At 39.3% G+C, this 20357-nt stretch overlaps 1 protein-coding gene across 1 annotated transcript in view; it reads left to right on the top strand.

Moving 5' to 3' along the window:
• Positions 1-20357, top strand: part of LOC133641805 (voltage-dependent calcium channel subunit alpha-2/delta-1-like) — a 421610-nt gene that overhangs the window by 313354 nt on the left and 87899 nt on the right. Inside the window, exons 24-26 of the mRNA XM_062035835.1 lie at positions 8282-8342; positions 8485-8576; positions 19918-19999. Of these exons, the coding sequence (XP_061891819.1) occupies positions 8282-8342; positions 8485-8576; positions 19918-19999 (235 nt within the window). The remainder of the gene's footprint in view (positions 1-8281; positions 8343-8484; positions 8577-19917; positions 20000-20357) is intronic.

Below are 20357 nucleotides of genomic sequence, written 5' to 3'. Positions count from 1 at the left end.
TATAAACGGAATACAATGATTTGCAAATCATTTTCAACCCATATTCAGTTGAATATGCTACAAAGACAACATATTTGATGTTCAAACTGATAAACATTTTTTTTTGTGCAAATAATCATTAACTTTAGAATTTGATGCCAGCAACACGTGACAAAGAAGTTGGGAAAGGTGGCAATAAATACTGATAAAGTTGAGGAATGCTCATCAAACACTTATTTGGAACATCCCACAGGTGTGCAGGCTGATTGGGAACAGGTGGGTGCCATGATTGGGTATAAAAACAGCTTCCCAAAAAATTATCAGTCTTTCACAAGAAAGGATGGGGCGAGGTACACCCCTTTGTCCGCAACTGCGTGAGCAAATAGTCAAACAGTTTAAGAACAACCTTTCTCAAAGTGCAATTGCAAGAAATTTAGGGATTTCAACATCTACGGTGCATAATATCGTCAAAAGGTTCAGAGAATCTGGCTAATTCACTGCACGTAAGCGGCATGGCCGGAAACCAACATTGAATGACTGTGACCTTGGATCCCTCAGACGGCACTGTATCAAAAACCGACATCAGTCTTTAAAGGATATCACCACGTGGGCTCAGGAACACTTCAGAAAACCACTGTCACTAAATAAAGTTCACTTACACTTGCACTTACATCTGTAAGTGCAAGTTAAAGCTCTACTATGCAAAGCGAAAGCCATTTATCAACAACACCCAGAAACGCCGCCGGCTTCTCTGGGCCCGAGATCATCTAAGATGGACTCATGCAAAGTGGAAAAGTGTTCTGTGGTCTGACGAGTCCACATTTCAAATTGTTTTTGGAAATATTCGACATCGAGGGGAAGTGAACCATCCAGACTGTTATCGACGCAAAGTTCAAAAGCCAGCATCTGTGATGGTATGGGGGTGCATTAGTGCCCAAGGCATGGGTAACTTACACATCTGTGAAGGCACCATTAATGCTAAAAGGTACATACAGGTTTTGGAACAACATATGCTGCCATCTAAGCGCCGTCTTTTTCATGGACGCCCCTGCTTATTTCAGCAAGACAATGCCAAGCCACATTCAGCACGTGTTACAACAGCGTGGCTTCGTAAAAAAAGAGTGCAGGTACTTTCCTGGCCCGCCTGCAGTCCGGACCTGTCTCCCATCGAAAATGTGTGGCGCATTATGAAGCGTAAAATACGACAGCGGAGACCCCGGACTGTTGAACGACTGAAGCTCTACATAAAACTAGAATGGGAAAGAATTCCACTTTCAAAGCTTCAACAATTTGTTTCTTCAGTTCCCAATCGTTTATTGAGTGTTGTTCAAAGAAAATGTGATGTAACACAGTGGTGAACATGTCCTTTCCCAACTACTTTGGCACGTGTTGCAGCCATGAAATTCTAATTAAAAAAAAAAAAAGTTTATGGGTTTGAACTTTAAATATGTTGTCTTTGTAGTGCATTCAATTGAATATGGGTTGAAAAGGATTTGCAAATCATTGTATTCCGTTTATATTTACATCTAACACAATTTCCCAACTCATATGGGAACGGGGTTTGTAAAAAAAAACTTGATACTTCCCGCAGGCTGGATTTTGGACGATGGAGGGCCGTATTTGGTTTGGGGACCGCTGTTCTACACAATGTCTGCTTTATCTGCTCGCCATCCAAAAAGCATTTGAATACTGAAAATGTACAAAATGTGTATATAGGGAATTTAGATATCACTTTTTGCCGTATTTTCTGTTGATTTCAGTTTTTCTTTCTTTCTACTAAATCTTTACACGCCTAATCTTGCTTATGAATTGTGCCGATGATCCATAAGCACAAACACTCTACTTGCTACACGTGGTGATTCACTTCTTTGTATTCTGACTTTGAGGCATGTTCTTCTCTTGTCTTGTTTGCCGGACATTTGCAGCATCAACTTGGGGCAAGTACTTTTCTGTGTCATCCTTTTGCAAATGTGATGTTTTGTCCTCCTTCTGCTCCAACACGTCGACGCCCCTCGCGTGATGATTAAGCGGTGATGGCTCCATGAATGACTTTGCTGTGAAAAAGCTTAGAGACGCCTCGCGGGGTGTTATTAGCGGTGACTCCGGTTTAAAAAACATCTGTCTTCGGAGCCTTTTTTTTCATCACTTTGATGTGTCGCCACACGGCACTTGTTGGCTAATGGTGCGGTTATCCCAATAGATGAGATTTTGACTGAGTGATCTGGCCTTTGTGTCATTACCTCGCTGCTATCGAAAGTCTGTCAACGTTTACGGGGCTGTTAAAGGCCTCGGCGACGTTTCGCAGCAGATAGTGTGGGAGTTAGATATTTTTAAGTGTTTAAAGCAGCTAGTATATTCCCATGTAGTGTGTCTTCTTGTGACCTCCTTGCTTTTATCTTATGTCCCCTAGTAAACTCTTTGTTTTGTCTTTAGGGCTCCGGTTTGTCGGCTCACAGAGCTGTTTTGGCCAGTTCCTTATCTGTTTTGAAGTAGCATCTGCATTTCTTTCTGGGCGGGAGGGGCTGTTTTCGCTCTACATAAGCGGACTCTCTTTCTTTGGATTTAGACCAGTGGTTCTTAACCTGGGTTCGATCAAACCCTAGGGGTTCGGTGAGTCGGCCTCAGGCGTTCGGCGGAGCCTCCTCCGCGGAGGTCAAGACACACCCAACTCATCGTGTAAATAAAAACTTCTCTCTATCGGCGTATTATAAATACCCACAAACAATGTTCCCTCTAATTTTCCATCTGATTTGCAGGTGTGTCATTTCTTGTGAGTTCATGTGTTGGCTTTGTTCTTTGAACAAGGTGATGTTCATGCACGGTTAATTTTATGCACCAATGAAAAAAACATAACTTTGTCTTGAATTTGAAATTTGAATTTTTAAAAATGTTTTCACTAAACAAGGGTTCGACGAATGAACATATGAAATTGATGGGGTTCGGTACCTCCAATAAGGTTAAGAACCACTGATTTAGACCTTGCTTGCCGATGCTATTGTTGCGTTGTAAGGGCTGGTCTCCTAAAGCTTTAGTAAAACTTGGCCAATTACTGTTCTGTCTTGGTGGTTCTTTTTACTTAACATACAGTACAGGCCAAACCTGTTATGCATGCAGGGGGAGTAGTGACGGCGCAGTTCCAAGAGGGGGTGATGTTGCTCTATGTTTTATTATATATATATATATGCACAGTATATATAATAATACACAATACTAAATATATATATATATATATATATATAACTAGGCTAGAAAATGGAGTGTGACCAAAATCCAAGCGTGTGTGGTGTTAGACTAGGTGTGGGTAATTACCTAGTGTTGACTCCAGAGGAGGGACAAGACATGAAGGCAGTCCATGGTGTCATGATCTGTGGTCTGGATCATGTTTTTGTTATTTTCTGTTAGTTTTAAGACTCCAAAAGTTCCTGTTTTTGTGCACCCTTGTTTGTTTTAGTTTCCATGGCGACTTATGATTTTCACCTGCCTCTTGCGTTCGGGACACACCTGTTTCTAATCAGGTGACCATTATTTAAGCCTGTTTTTGCCAGTTAGTCGTCCTGGCATCATTGCTCGTTTTCATGCGTTGCCATAGTTCACGCCGCTCGTTTCTTACCACAGTAAGTTTTGTTTTTGCTATGCCATAGTTCATGCTAAGTGCTAACGTCTATACTTTCTGTGTTAAGTTGTTTGTTCTTTAGCCTCTCATGCGTACGGCACGCTTTCCTTTTGTTTTTGTGATGTGTAGGATTTTTAATAATTAAATATGTTCTTACCTTACCAAAATAGTCCAATTGCATCCCGGGAGAACAATCCTTGCAGTAAGCTGCGAAACCCCCCCCCCCCCGTTATGACACATGGGTGCAGGCAGATGGTCAGGGCAAATGGCGAGGCATAGGAGGTCCGTGTCCAAGCATAAGTGCATAACTCCACATGTCTTCATTCATAGTTTTGTTGTGACAATCTACAAATAGTAGTAAATAGTAAATAAATTAGTAAATAGTCATGAAAATAAAGAAAAGGCATTAAATGAGAAGATGTGTCCAAACTTTTGGCCTGTACTGTGTATGTCATCCAAAAGAAGTCGGGAGTGACCAGTGTGTTTTATCCCTTGAGAGGAAGACTGGTCACGCGCAACAATTGGGGGCTTGTACGGGATTTGAACCCGGGACCTGTGTGCATTCGTCTGAAGTTTCAGACCAGACCACCAATACATCAATCCTTATCTGCCCCCCCCCATACATAGTAGCATGCCATACCAATTTTATTCATAAGAGAAGGTCCCCTGCTGGATAAACATGTGCTTTATTTACTGTATATGAGCAAAACGCTGCATTGAAAGCCATAAAGAAACAGGCAATAAATCTGCCTGTCATATTTTTACGTGAAAGACGTCGTTTCATCCCCTCGCCACATTTCCATGACATTGTTCAAAGTCGGCGCCCGGTGATGACTTTTGCAGGCGGCACCATGCCGCTAAGTGTACTCTAAAAGTCCAAAACGTCTTCACTTTAAGAGCGCCGTGGTGAATGATGGCCGTCGACGCCTGTCTTGTCATTTACGAGATTTTAAACAGTCCATATTTTAGAGAGATTTAACGTTTACGACATTGTCGTTTCTCTGCATGCTAATTCGCTTTTGATATTGTCTTTTATAAGATAATATTTTTCCAAGTTGCTGCTTTCTGACTTTCTCCTCCTGTCTTTTTTCATGGGGTTCACAGGCCAAACAGGCAAGTATTTCAATCTCCACCAGCTTCCTCCCACCATCCATTTGTCTTTGTCCAGCACCTCATTTCTGTCCAGTATGTCATGTGTCCGTGTGTGTGTATGTGTGTGTGTGTGTGTGTGTGTGTGGGCCTGGTTGTCTTCTTCATGCTTTAGCATCACCAAAATTAAAACACGTACTAGCAGTCTTGGTCAAAAGTTTACATACAGTTGTAAAGAACATCATGTCATGGCTGTCTTGAGTTTCCAATCATTTCTACAACTCTTTTTTTTGGTGATAGAGTGATTGGAGCACATACTTGTTGGTCACAAAAAACTTTCATGAAGTTTGCTTCTTTTATGAATGTATTATGGATCCGTGTGAGAAAACCAACACATTTAGCTGAACTGCACAAATGTTGTCAAGAGGAGTGGTCAAACATTCAACCGGAAGCTTATGGATGGCTACCAAAAGCGCCTTATTGCAGTGAAACTTGGAGGAGAAAAGGTGAGGCCTTTAATCCCATGAACACCATACCTACCGTCAAGCATGGTGGTGGTAGTATTATGCTCTGGGCCTGTTTTGCTGCCAATGGAACTGGTGCTTTAAATGGGACAATGAAAAAGGAGGATTAGCTCCAAATTATCCAGTACAAGCTAAAATCATCAGCCCGGAGGTTGGGTCTTGGGCGCAGTTGGGTGTTCCAACAGGACAATGACCCCCAAACACACGTCAAAAGTGGTAAAGGAATGGCTAAATCAGGCTAGAATTAAGGTTTTAAAATGGCCTTCACAAAGTCCTGACTTAAACGTGTGGACAATGCTGAAGAAACAAGTCCACGTCAGAAAAGCAACACATTTAGCTGAACTGCACCAATTTTGTCAAGAGGAGTGGTCAAAAATTCAAGCAGAAGCTTGTGGATGGCTACCAAAAGTGTCTTATTGCAGTGAAACTTGCCAAGGGACATGTAAGCAAATATTAACATTGCTGTATGTATACTTTTGACCCAGCAGATTTGCTCACATTTTCAGTAGACCCATAATAAATTCATAAAAGAACCAAACTTCATGAATGTTTTTGTGACCAACAAGTATGTGCTCCAATCACTCTATCACAAAAAATAAGAGTTGTAGAAATTATTAGAAACTCAAGACAGCCATGACATTATGTTCTTTACAAGTGTATGTAAACTTTTGACCACGACTGTACATTAATGCTATTCCCTATATTCATGAATATATATATATATATATATATATATATATATATATATATATATATATATATATATATATATATATATATATATATATATATATATATATAAATACAGTGGAACCTTTAAAAACGATGTAATAAAGAAGACCAATAGGCATTGTTTTGATATACAATTTTACAAAACGTAAGTGTAAAAATAAGTGAAGTTAATGCCCATACTTTACTTTGCCTTCTTGTGCTTTGGAGGTTCCAAGTGCGCATTCTGTTTTCATATTATTACTACTACCTTGTACTGATTGTCCTCACAATTCGAGTTTAATTTTTGGATCTATTTTAAATGTTTTTTAAAATTTATTTGACCAAGGTCTGGAACATGGTAACGTTAATCAGAATCAGAATATTTTTGTCATTGTCAAATAAGATAGTAAAATAAAAGATACAATTATATTACTAATTATTATATTACTATATTCTAACAATGTCCATTGTTGATTTTCATTTTACTGTGACAAATGTATACAACTTTTTAATTTTGTATGTTTCAGTTTTTAATATAAGAAAAATAACAATATTACCAAAATGTATATGTTATATATTATATCGTACACAAACATAACGCGTGTACCATAAATTGATTTAAGTGGACCCTGACTTAAACAAGTTGAAAAACTTATTCGGGTGTTACCATTTAGAGGTCAATTGTACGGAATATGTACTGAACTGTGCAATCTACTAATACAAGTCTCAATCAATCAATCAAACTGTAATGTCTGGGCTATAAAGCACACCTAAATATTAGCCCCACCCACCTAGTGTTTTGACTAATTTTAATTCTTACATATATTGGCCGCACAACTCTGTAAGACTTAAAAGACATGAAAACATGGAATATTTACATAGGTGCTTGTGTTCATTCACACATTTCACAAAAGACAGTGCAGTTGCAGATTTCCTTTTTTCGTTTTGGGGCTGCGTCTTGTGCATTTTGTCGTTTTTTTCTCAATAATAAGGGTGAGTCCATAACTATTGTGATGAGGCAAAACGTGTTAGTGGCATGTGAAGCTCGTAAACCAGGAACATTCTATAAATCGTCCGCGGCATTGTATAAAGCGCAAGGGTAATGTCCTTCTATCGCTGCTCTGTTGAGTCAATACTGATCTACGGCATCTCCGTGTGGTTTTCTAGCTGCACGCTGGCAGAGAGAAAGAGATTACAAGGCGGCCCAGGAGATCACTACATGTCCTCTTACATCTCTAGAGCAGTGGTTCTCAACCTTTTTTCAGTGATGTACCCCCTGTGAAAATGTTTTTAATTCAAGTACCCCCTAATCAGAGCAAAGCATTTTTGGTTGAAAAAAAGAGAAAGAAGTAAAATACAGCACTATGTCATCAGTTTCTGATTTATTAAATTGTATAACAGTGCAAAAATATTGCTCATTTGTAGTGGTCTTTCTTGAACTATTTGGAAAAAAAGATATACAAATAACTAAAAACATGTTGAAAAATAAACAAGAGATTCAATTCAACATGTCCACAAAAAATCTAGCTGTCAACACTGAATATTGCATTGTTGCATTGTAATGAATGGAATAGCCTACTTGATTTGATATTCAGTTTATGAACTTACATTCATATTTTGTTGAAGTATTATTCAATAAATATATTTATAAAGGATTTTTGAATTGTTGCTATTTTTAGAATATTTAAAAAAAATCTCACGTACCCCTTGGCATACCTTCAAGTACCCCCAGGGGTACGCGTACCCCCATTTGAGAACCACTGCTCTAGAGGACCTGCATAAGAGACACTGCAACAGGAAAGCAAACAGCATCCTCAGGGACTCATCCCACCCAGGTCACCACTTGCTTGAACTCTTGCCCTCAGGGAGGCGCTATAAGACCATCAAAGCAAGGACAAAAAACAGTTTCTATACTAGAGCTGTTATTGCCCTAAACTCTGCACTTACCTGAACACTCACCACTTTATTACTTGCTTACCTCTGATAAAAATCTACTGTGTTTTTTTAACATTTTATTATGTTTTTAAATTTTAAATTGTTTTATTATTGTTGTTGTCTTAAGACTATTTTATGTAGGTTTGTTTTAAAAGCCCTGAGCTGGATTGCTGTCCAATTTCGTTGTTTCCATACAATGACAATAAAGGTATTCTGATTCGGATTCTTACAAGTCTGGACCACTGCTTAAAATGCTCACAGTACTGAAGTTTGCCAAAATACATAAGTAAACAAAATTCAGGTTTTTCTGCAACTTTAGAGACTTTTCATTTCACAAACTTTATGACTTAAAAGGTTCCACTCTCCGTCAATCATGCCAACATTCCCATCCCCAAAAAAATCAGCATTTTTATGTGTGTGTTTTCCAAAGTGATGGAAACCATCCAGCTGGAGAACTTCGATGCCTTTGGTTACACCTTCATCGCTCCACGGTGAGTGGAGTTATTATTATTTATTTTTTCTCGTTTTTTTTTTTTTTTTTTTTTGTGGTTGTTTTCACCTTTAAAAGTCTCGTTGAGCATGCCGGAGCAAACATGGTGCCGAGAGTGAAACTGACGGTTGCTGTTTCTTCAGGGATTACTGCAAAGAGCTGAAGTTGTCACTCAACAACACCCAGTTTCTCCTCGAATTCAACCAGTACATTGATAGGAACACTCCAGATGCATGTGAGTCATGCATCTCTCTCAAGTGTTGTTTTTAAACCCGACACATGAGCAAACGATGGTGCTTCAGGTTAGGGTACACCACCGAGCCACATGATGTCGCCTTTATCAATGTACACTGTGTTGCATTGCTGCGTGTGTGTGTGTGCAGTAATGACACTAGAGCAGTGGTTCTTAACCTGGGTTTGATCGAACCCTAGGGGTTCCGTGAGTCGGGCTCAGGGGTTCGGCGGAGGTCAAAACACACCCGACTCATCGTGTAAATAAAAACTTCTCCCTATCGGCGTATTACGGATACGGCAACAGTAGAAGTCAGACTGATTTGCAGGTGTGTAATTTCTGAGTTTATGCACTGTGTTGGTTTTGTTGTTTGAACAAGGTGATGTTCATGCACGCTTCATTTTGTGCACCAGTAAAAAAAACATGTTAGCACTTTAGTGTGGGGAACATATTGTATTTTTTACCTTCTTGAGACCTCCGAAAAATGCCTACCGCTTTAGGACCACCCTTTCCAGATATATAAAGATGTGTATTTACAACATTAATAATATATACAAACTATGTAAATATAAAAAAGCTTGTTGTGAAAAATTAGTTGGAATTTCACAAGAAAAACTTTACATTTTGGCAGTATTATAATAAAAGTCGTAAGTCAAAAATGTTACAAGAAAAACTGAACATTTGTGCGATATTATGATAAAAGTTGGAATTTTACTCAATAACAGTCGCAATTTTACAAGACAAGCTTAACATTTTGGCAATTTTATGAAGAGTCGTAATTTTACTCGGCAAAAGTCACAATGTTATAAGAAAACATGAAAAATGTTGGCAATATTATAATAATAATAATTGGAATTTCACTTGGCAAAATGATGACAAAAGTCATAATTTTACTCACAAAATTTCACTATTTTACAAGAACACCAAAAAAATTGGCAATATTGTGATAAAAGTCTGAAATTTATATGACAAATGTCACCATTTTACATTAGAAAGTAACAATTTTACATAAAAAAGTAATTATTTTAGGAGAAAATATTGCAAAATAGTAACATATTGGCTCTTAAGTAGTCATTATTAAGTACTTATTAATGCCTTATTCGGCATGGCCTTATTATAACCCTAACCCTCTAACCCTGACCCTAACCCAGTGGTTCTTAACCTGGGTTCGATCGAACCCTAGGGGTTCCGTGAGTCGGGCTCAGGGGTTCGGCGGAGGTCAAGACACACCCGACTCATCGTGTAAATAAAAACTTCTCCCTATCGGCGTATTACGGATACGGCAACAGCAGAAGTCACACTGATTTGCAGGTGTGTAATTTGTTGTGAGTTTATGCACTGTGTTGGTTTTGTTGTTTGAACAAGGTGATGTTCATGCACGCTTCATTTTGTGCACCAGTAAAAAAAACATGTTAACACTTTAGTGTGGGGAACATATTGTATTTTTTACCTCCTTGAGACCTCCGAAAAATGCCTACCTCTTTAGGACCACCCTTTCCAGATATATAAAGATGTGTATTTACAACATTAATAATATATACAAACTATGTAAATATAAAAAAGCTTGTTGTGAAAAATTAGTTGGAATTTCACAAGAAAAACTTTACATTTTGGCAGTATTATAATAAAAGTCGTAAGTCAAAAATGTTACAAGAAAAACTGAACATTTGTGCGATATTATGATAAAAGTTGGAATTTTACTCAATAACAGTCACAATTTTACAAGAAAAGCTTAACATTTTGGCAATTTTATGAAGAGTCGTAATTTTACTCGACAAAAAGTCACAATTTTATAAGAAAACTTGAAAAATGTTGGCAATATTATAATAATAATAATTGGAATTTCACTTAGCAAAATGATGACAAAAGTCATCATTCTACTCACAAAATTTCACTATTTTACAAGAACACCAAAAAAATTGGCAATATTGTGATAAAAGTCTGAATTTTACATGACAAATGTCACCATTTTACATTAGAAAGTAACCATTTTACATGAAAAAGTAATTATTTTAGGAGAAAATATTGCAAAATAGTAACATATTGGCTCTTAACTAGTCATTATTAAGTACTTATTAATGCCTTATTATAACCCTAACCCTCTAATGTCATGTCTGTGTTGATCATGTTTTTGTTTGGCCATGTGCTGTTGGTTTTTTTGGACACTTTTTAGTTCCTGGTCGTTCACTCTCTTGTTTTGTCACCATAGCAACCCATTAGTTTTTACCTGTCATGTCACGCACCTGTTTCACGTTTTGAGTCACGCACCTGTTTTCACTAATCATGTCACTGTTATTTAAAGCCTGTCTTTTTCTGTCGGTCGGCCTGGCGACATTCACTCTGTTTACCTCTGCGCACTTCACGCCATGTCAAGTAAGTTTTTTCTACTCATGCCGCAGTTAGCGACTTTTGTTCATGTCCTTAGTTTTTTTGCCCACGTGCGAGTATTTGTTTCATTGGTCAAGTTTGTACTTCCGCCTTGAGCGCGCTTTTTGTTCCTTTGTTAGTTTAAAATAAAAAAAAAAGTACCCACATTCACGTCTTGCCCGAGCCAACTTTCCGTTGCATTCTGGGAAAACAAACCCCAAGCACCAAGTCCTGACATCTAACCCTGGCCCTAACCAAAAAACTCTAAACTAAGTCTTTGTTACTTAGAATATGTTCCCCATACTAAAGTGTTACCAAAAACATATAACTTTGTCTTGAATTTGAATAAAAAACATTTTATTTTTCACTACAGAAGGGGTTCGGTACCTCCAACGAGGTTAAGAACCACTGCACTAAAACATTCACATGTTGCACAATGAGATGTAAACATGGGATCATGTGTACATTCCTGTAACTTTCTGTTTGTAAAATATACCTTTATTAGTACTTCTTTAATATAATGACATCATTTTATGATTACGGTTCGGGTTCGGTGAATGCGCATATGAAACTGGTGGGGTTCGGTACCTCCAACAAGGTTAAGAACCACTGCACTAGAGACCTGTGTGTGTGCAGTAATGACACTAGAGACCTGTGTGTGTGTGTGTGTGTGTGTGTTTGTTTGCATGCACGGTGACGTCCTCAATCTTCCCCCAATGGTCAGCGTCTGAAGGGCAGAGCATGACTCTGCTCATTTGATTAGTCCGGTCTGAGCAGGGTGACATCAGGCTGATGGACTTAGCTTTCCTAGAAGCCTTATGTTGTCATTCTACACAGTGACTCATAGTGTTTGAATGGTCATCATCTAATGGATCTCACCTCTGGTATAGCTTACCACCATTATCCCCTGCTAATGGATACAGCTATTCCTGATCCATTCCAAAGCCAAGGTTGCACTCAGGTTCTTGCCCTGCAACTGCCTTTGAAACGTTTGTGTTCTAAAGAAAAGTTGAGAACACTCCACACAAAGCAGAACGTGTGGATTTCTCCGTTGCAACGATGTTTCTTGTCAATGCATGTTACACTGTTGTAAAGCCGATCTACAGCCAACAAAAATGCAGTTCGATATGTTTATAGTTACAAAACCCAAAAGCAGTGAAGTTGTCACGTTGTGTAAATGGTAAATAAAAACAAAATACAATGATTTGCAAATCCTTATCAATTTATATTCAATTGAATAGACTGTAAAGACAAGATATTTAACGTTGGAACTGGTAAACTTTGTTATTTTTTGCAAATGTTAGCTCATTTGGAATGTGATTCCTGCAACATGTTTCAAAAAAGCTGGCACAAGTGGCGAAAAAAGGGATGCTCATCAAACACTTATTTGGAACATCCCACAAGTGAACAGGCAAATTGGGAACAGGTGGGTGCCATGATTGGGTATAAAAGTAGATTCCATGAAATGCTCTGTCATTCACAAACAAGGACGGGGCGAGGGTCACCACTTTGTTAACAAATGTGTGAGCAAATTGTCCAACCGTTTAGGAACAACATTTCTCAAGAATAATTTAGGGATTTGACCATCTACCGTCTGTAATATCGTCAAAGGTTTCAGAGAATCTGTAGAAATTACTGCACATAAGCGATGATATTACGGACCTTGGATCCCTCATGCTTCAAAAAGCGACATCACCACATGGGCTCAGGAACACTTCAGAAAACCACTGTCAGTAACTACAGTTGGTCGCTACATCTGTAAGTGCAAGTTACTCTACTATGCAAAGCGAAAGCCATTTATCAACAACACCCAGAAACGCCGCCTTCTTCGCTGGGCCTGAGCTCATCTAAGATGGACCGATGCAAAGTGGAAAAGTGTTCTGTAGTCTGACGAGTCCACATTTAAACTTTTTTTATAGCATGTTCTATATGTTATAGTTATTTGAATGACTCTTACCATAATATGTTACGTTAACATACCAGGCACGTTCTCAGTTGGTTATTTATGCCTCATATAACGTACACTTATTCAGCCTGTTGTTCACTATTCTTTATTTATTTTAAATTGCCTTTCAAATGTCTATTCTTGGTGTTGGCTTTTATCAAATGCATTTCCCCAAAAAATGCGACTTATACTCCAGTGCGACTTATATATGTTTTTTCCCTTCTTTATTATGCATTTTTGGCCGGTGCGACTTATACTCCGGAGCGACTTATACTCCGAAAAATACGGTAAGCATATAAAGTCAACTTGTTTTTCCACTCTACTGCTACTTTAAAGACAGTCTTCCAATGCATCTACAACGCAACCCACTTTTTTTTTGTTTAGCACAGTGAAGGTGCTACCTGGGAGATGCTGTACTACCTTCGATTGTGTACTTTACATTATTCATACACAAGAAATATGAATGAAAAAACAGACGCCATTTAAAAAAACTAATCTATTTAATTAGCTTTAATCATCCCCTAAATCAGACCTGGGCAAATTAAGGCCCGGGGGCCGCATGCGGCCCGTTAAGCTTTTCAATCTGGCCCGCCGGACATTCCCAAATAATTTTTTTTAGATGTTTAAGATGGAAAGTGTAGCTGCCATTATGATGTGCAGTGATGTTTTCTAATGACCGTAAGTCTTCAACTATACAAAGTATTTCAATGGTTGGAATCTGCGCTTTGGGATGATATACCAGTTACTATAGTAATCTAATTAGTTACAATGGTAATCTAATTACTTACTATGGTCATCTAATTAGTTACTATGGTAATCAACGTCTCAGAAGCTCAGACGAGGCACCAAGCAGTGTGGGCGGGGAGCGTTTCCACAGACCCGGAAGGAGATTTTCACAACAAAGTTCTAAAGCTTAGCGACATATCAGATATATCAGATTGTCGGTGGGTTTATTTTATACCCTTCGCGTTCATATTTCACTGTTTGTTGCATTTTTGTTGCGTTTTACTTGATTGTAAAATATGTCGATCGAAAAGGGGTGTGACGTTCATATTTTGTCAATATTCAGTGTTTTATCGTTCATAGAAAAATGTAAATTTCCATTACGTTTTTTAAGGCGGTCTGTCATAACGTTTTTAGCATTCAATCAGACATTATTATGAGGTTTTGTATTAGTGTTCCTAAAAATAGATATTCTGGCCCCCAGAAAATAATTGCCCAGGCCTGTGCCAAATAATAATATTGATATTTTCTCCTCGCAGTATTGTGGCCGTTCTGATCATCAGCATATATTCTGCATATCGGGCTCCTTATTTATCTTCTGCGTACGAGTTCAGTAGATTGGCTTTACGTGTGCTATCAAGTTTACACTTATTTTAATACAGGCAAAACTTAGTAGAACCGGCACAATATCTGTAGGGAAAAGGCTCGGTTACGATATAAACTGAAATAGTACTGCCGTTTTAGAAACACAGACATTAATCTGCCACGGTGACAACGTTCAAAGCTACGCTAAAATGAGCAATTATCGCTACAGGCTTTTTGAATAGAAACAATGTACTGTATAAGTCGCTCCGGAGTATAAGTCGCACCGGCCAAAAATGCATAATAAAGAAGGAAAACAACATATATAAGTCGCAGTGGAGTATAAGTCGCATTTTTGGGGGAAATGTATTTGATAAAACCCAACACCAAGAATAGACATTTGAAAGGCAATTTAAAATAAACAAAGAATAGTGAACAACAGGCTGAATAAGTGTACGTTATATGAGGCATAAATAACCAACTGAGAACGTGCCTGGTATGTTAACGTAACATATTATGGTAAGAGTCATTCAAATAACTATAACATATAGAACATGCTATACGTTTACCAAACAATCTGTCACTCCTAATCGCTAAATCCCATGAAATCTTATACGTCTAGTCTCTTACGTGAATGAGCTAAATAATATGATTTGATATTTTACGCTAATGTGTTCATAATTTCACACATAAGTCGCTCCTGAGTATAAGTCGCACCCCCCGGCCAAACTATGAAAAAAACTGCGACTTATAGTCCGAAAAATACGGTACTTCTAAATCGAACTAAAACTATCGCAAAGGACATGTTGACTCACAGCTGATTTACAGTTTAGCATGAACAAAGTATAATTGTATCCAATTCAGTCCATCAATGTGGATGTGGCCCGAAACAGTCGCACACTTGTAAAGAACATCATGTCATGGCTGTCTCGAGTTTCCAATCATTTCTACAACTCTTATTTTTTGTGATAGAGTGATTGGAGCACATACTTGTTGGTCACAAAAACATTCATGAAGTTTGCTTCTTTTATGATGTGGAATGTGGAAATAGTGTCAAAGCGCTTTGAGTTCCTTAAAAAGGTAGAAAAGCGCTATACAAGTACAACCCATTTACCATTTACCATTTTATGAATTTATTATGGGTCTACTGAAAATGTGAGCAAATGTGCTGGGTCAAAAGTATACATACAGCAATGTTAATATTTGCTTACATGTCCCTTGGCAAGTTTCACTGTAATAAGGCGCTGTTGGTAGCCATCCACAAGCTTCTGCTTGGATTTTTGACCACAACATTGGTGCAGTTCAGCTAAATGTGTAGCTTTTCTGACATGGACTTGTTTCTTCAGCATTGTCCACACGTTTGCTAGCTGCACTAAAGCGAACCGACAGGCCCTCCAGCGAGTGGTTAAAGTGGCGGGGAAAATTACGAGGACGATACTCCCAGAGATGAGTGCCATGTACACAACTCGCTGCCTAAAGCGAGTACACAACATCCTGAAGGACAGATACCACCCAGCACATGGCCTCTTCAACCTGCTACCCTCTGGAAGGAGGTATAGATTGATTCGCGCAAGGACCACCAGAATGTCTCACAGTCTGTATCCCCAGGCTGTGAGACTGCTAAATGAACAGCCTGCCCCTTTGCTGCCCCGGACCATCTTATTACCTCACTCTTCACCACCTCAATAATTGTGCTTTGGACATTGCATTGTTGCAACATCAACGTAACACCCATCAGACATCTGACTGTTCCCACCCCCACGCCCCTCTATTCGCCATCTTTTTGACAATGCTAAACTGTAGACTATGGTCAACCTGCACTTCAATGCAGTTTCTATGCCGCTAGACCAGGGGTCGGCAACCCGCGGCTCCTTGACCACTCTGATGCGGCTCAGCTACATACATGCCGATCCCCCCGATTTTCCCAGGAGATTTATGGATGTCAGTGTCTCTCATAAATTACTCCCAGGGAAAAAATTATCCTATTTACACTCTAATTACTAAATAAAGGGCGTGCCCTAATTACACTGCAGTAATTGTCCTCTATAGCATTTACATACAGTTTGCCAGTCCAACCACATGTTGCATGTTGTTATTACTTGCACACACAGGAGACAGCAAAGCATACTTACTCATCAGCCACACAGCTTACACTGACGGTAGCCGTATCAAACAACTTTAACATTGTTACGTTACAAATATGCGCCACACTGTGAACCCACACCAAAAAAGAATGAAAAACACATTTCTGGAGAACATCCCACCGTAACACAACATAAACACAACACAACCATTACCCAGAATCCCATGCAGCCCTAACTCTTCCGGTCTACATTATACACCCCCGCTACCACCAAATCCCCCCACACATCAACCCCCCCCCCCCTCTCCGTGCGTTGGTTGAGCGGAAGAGTTAGGGCTGCATGGGATTCTGGGTATTGGTACCGTCAGTGTAAGATGTGTGGCTGCTGAGTTAGTACGCCTTGCTGTCACTTACGTGAGCAAGCTGAAATTGCATTCTACGTGTGGTTGAGCAGGTACACTGTTAGGGCAGACTGTAGAGGGCGCCAAATGCATTGTCATCACGCTCTGATATTCGGGAGTCTCCCGGGAAAAGTGAGAGGGTTGGCAAGTATGACGCTATCAAGCGCCATTCGTTCAAAACTCGCGGGCTGCACTAACATCAAATTTCCACATTAAAGTGCGTGCCGGTGCGTGTGTCGGAGACCCCTGGTTAACATAGCACAAAGCATTTAAGCTTTGTATGCAGTGTTTTTCATTTTACATTTTTTTTTGTGGCTCCCATTACTTTCTTTAATTTGTGAAACTTGCCAAAATGGCTCTTTGAGTGGTAAAGGTTGCCGACCCCTGCGCTAGACAAAGCTCAAACAAAATCTCGTTGACATGTATGACTTAAGTGTTATTATGACAATGACAATAAAGGAATTGATTGATTTTTTAAGTCAGGACTTTGGGAAGGCCATTCTAAAACCTTCATTCTAGCCTGATTTAGCCATTCCTTTACCACTTTTGAGGTGTGTTTGGGGTCATTTTCCTGTTGGAACACTCAACTGCGCCCAAGACCCAACCTCCGGGCTGATGATTTTAGATAGTCCTGAAGAGTTTGGAGGTAATCCTCCTTTTTCATGGTCCCATTTACTCTCTGTAAAGCACCAGTTCCATTGGCAGCAAAACAGGCCCAGAGCATAATACTACCACCACCATGCTTGACAATAGGGATAGTGTTCCTGGGATTAAAGGCCTCACCTTTTCTCCTCCAAACATATTGCTGGGTATTGTGGCCAAACAGCTCCATTTTTGTTTCATCTGACATCACATGGAGGAAGAAAGACAACAAATTTAGCTGAACTGCACCAATTTTGTCAAGAGGAGTGGTCAAAAACTCCACCAGAAGCTTGTGGATGGCTACCAAAAGCGCCTTATTGCAGTGAAACTTGCCAAGGGACATGTAAGCAAATATTAACATTGCTGTATGTATACTTTTGACCCTCACATTTTCAGTAGACCCATAATAAATTCATAAAAGAAGCAAACTTCATGAATGTTTTTTTGTGACAAACAAGTATGTGCTCCAATCACTCAGTTGTAGAAATTATTGGAAACTCAAGACAGCCATGACATTATGTTCTTCACAACTTTTGACCACGACTGTATGACATTCCTCGTTGAGTGGCGGAATGCCACCCAGTGGTTCTCCTACTATTAGATAGTAGGGGGACTTATCATTATTTTGAAAGGTTTTTTTTTTTTTTATGAAAAGAGGTGTTTCGGAACAGTCGAGGAGCGTTCGCATGTTGACCAACCACTCATGACACAAAAAGACAGACCAACTCCCTGCCTCCAAGAAGCTATGAACGCAGATGAGGCCCTGCCATCCCACAGCCACTGTAGCTCCTGACCATGTGTTGAGTGAATATATTGACAAATTGCCACTACATCACCAAAGAACACCAAACAAGAGTAAATAGCAACGGCAGAATAAGCTCTCTGGGATAGCAGTGAAGACTTGGAACCTTTTACGTGGCTGCAAAAGGAATGTTCAGTCTTACGAACGCATGTTCCTTCCAAACGAGACTTCATTTAAAGGCCTACTGAAAGCCACTACTACCGACCACGCAGTCTGATAGTTTATATATCAATGATGAAATCTTAACATTATAACACATGCCAATACGGCCGGGTTAACTTATAAAGTGACATTTTAAAATTGCCGCTAAACTTCCGGTTCGAAACGCCTCTGAGGATGACGTATGCGCGTGACGTAGACCGGCGAACACGGGTATGCCTTCCACATTGAAGCCAATACGAAAAAGCTCTGTTTTCATTTCATAATTCCACAGTATTCTGGACATCTGTGTTCGTGAATCTGTTTCAATCATGTTCATTGCATTATGGAGAAGGAAGCTGAGCAAGCAAAGAAGAAAGTTGTCGGTGCGAAATGGACGTATTTTTCGAACGTAGTCAGCCACAACAGTACACAGCCGGCGCTTCTTTGTTTACATTCCCGGAAGATGCAGTCAAGATGGAAGAACTCGGATAACAGAGACTCTAACCAGGAGGACTTTTGACTTCGATACACAGACGCCTGTAGAGAATTGGGACAACACAGACTCTTACCAGGATTACTTTGATTTGGATGACAAAGACGCAGACGTGCTACTGTGAGTATGCAGCTTTGGCTTCTAAACATTTGATCGCTTGACCGTATGTGCGCAACTTTTTTTTGCGTATGTACGTAGCTTTTTAAAAATATATAAGCTTTATGAACCTTGGGTTAGGTGAACGGTCTTTTGGGCTGAGTGATTGTGTGTGTTGATCAGGTGTTTGAATTGTATTGGCGTGTTCTATGGAGCTAGGAGCTAGCAGAGGAGCTAGGAGCTAGCGTAACAAACACGCAGGTGTTTTTATGCAGGATTAATTTGTGGCATATTAAATATAAGCCTGGTTGTGTTGTGGCTAATAGAGTATATATATGTCTTGTGTTTATTTACTGTTGTAGTCATTCCCAGCTGAATATCAGGTCACCCCCGGCTCTCACAGCATCTTCCCTATCTGAATAGCTTCAACTCCCCACTAGTCCTTCACTTGCACTTTACTCATCCACAAATCTTTCATCCTCGCTCAAATTAATGGGGAAATTGTCGCTTTCTCGGTCCGAATCTCTCTCACTTCATGCGGCCATCATTGTAAACAATAGGGAACTTTGCGTATATGTTCAACTGACTACGTCACGCTACTTCCGGTAGGGGCAAGCCTTTTTTTTATCAGATACCAAAAGTTGCAATCTTTATCGTCGTTGTTCTATACTAAATTCTTTCAGCAAAAATATGGCAATATCGCGAAATGATCAAGTATGACACATAAAATAGATCTGCTATCCCCGTTTAAATAAAAAAAATTCATTTCAGTAGGCCCTAAACAGGCTTTTCAACAGTGTAACATGACTTGTCAAGAGGCATTATCAGATCAGATGTTGAAATGTTTACTACAAGAAAACTGTCCTAATATTACTCAATTGCATGAATGTGTTCAATCTTAAGATCCAACATTTTTCATCACTCTTCCCCTTTCAAACGCCAAAAGCTCAATTACTGTCGATACATTTCGGACTGTCATTGCTCTTATGAACGCACGTTCCCTGTTAGCATTGCTGTGGTGCAGTTGTGATGTGCATGATATGTAGACAGGATCTGTCTTTAATCTTAGGTAATGTGTCCCTTGTGAGTCGACTAATCTTGGATGCGGGTCTGACAGCTGAGCTGGTTGACTTGTGGAAAGTGCAGAAAGTGTGAGTGCCAAACCTTCTCAGACCTAAAGATACAATCATGTTGTCCTGTTTTTCATTTTCATTTTGCGTAGAAATCTGTGTCGCATGTGCACGCTAGGGTTGGTCCCGATACCAATATTTTGGTACCGGCACCAAAATGTATTTCGATACTTTTCAATAATTTTCTAAATAAAGTGAACCACAAAAAAATGGCATTATTGGCTTTATTTTAACAACAAATCATAGGGTACATTAAACGTATGTTTATTATTGCAATTTAGTCCTTAAATATAATGTTGAACATACTAGACAACTTGTATTTTAGTAATAAGTAAACCAGGGGTGTCCAAACTTTTTCCACTGAGGGCCGCACACGGAA

The sequence above is a fragment of the Entelurus aequoreus genome, linkage group LG24, assembly GCF_033978785.1.
Source record: "Entelurus aequoreus isolate RoL-2023_Sb linkage group LG24, RoL_Eaeq_v1.1, whole genome shotgun sequence".
Classification (NCBI taxonomy): domain Eukaryota; kingdom Metazoa; phylum Chordata; class Actinopteri; order Syngnathiformes; family Syngnathidae; genus Entelurus; species Entelurus aequoreus.
The sequence above is the reverse complement of the archived record's forward strand: the minus strand, read 5'-3'. Positions and strand labels throughout refer to the sequence as shown.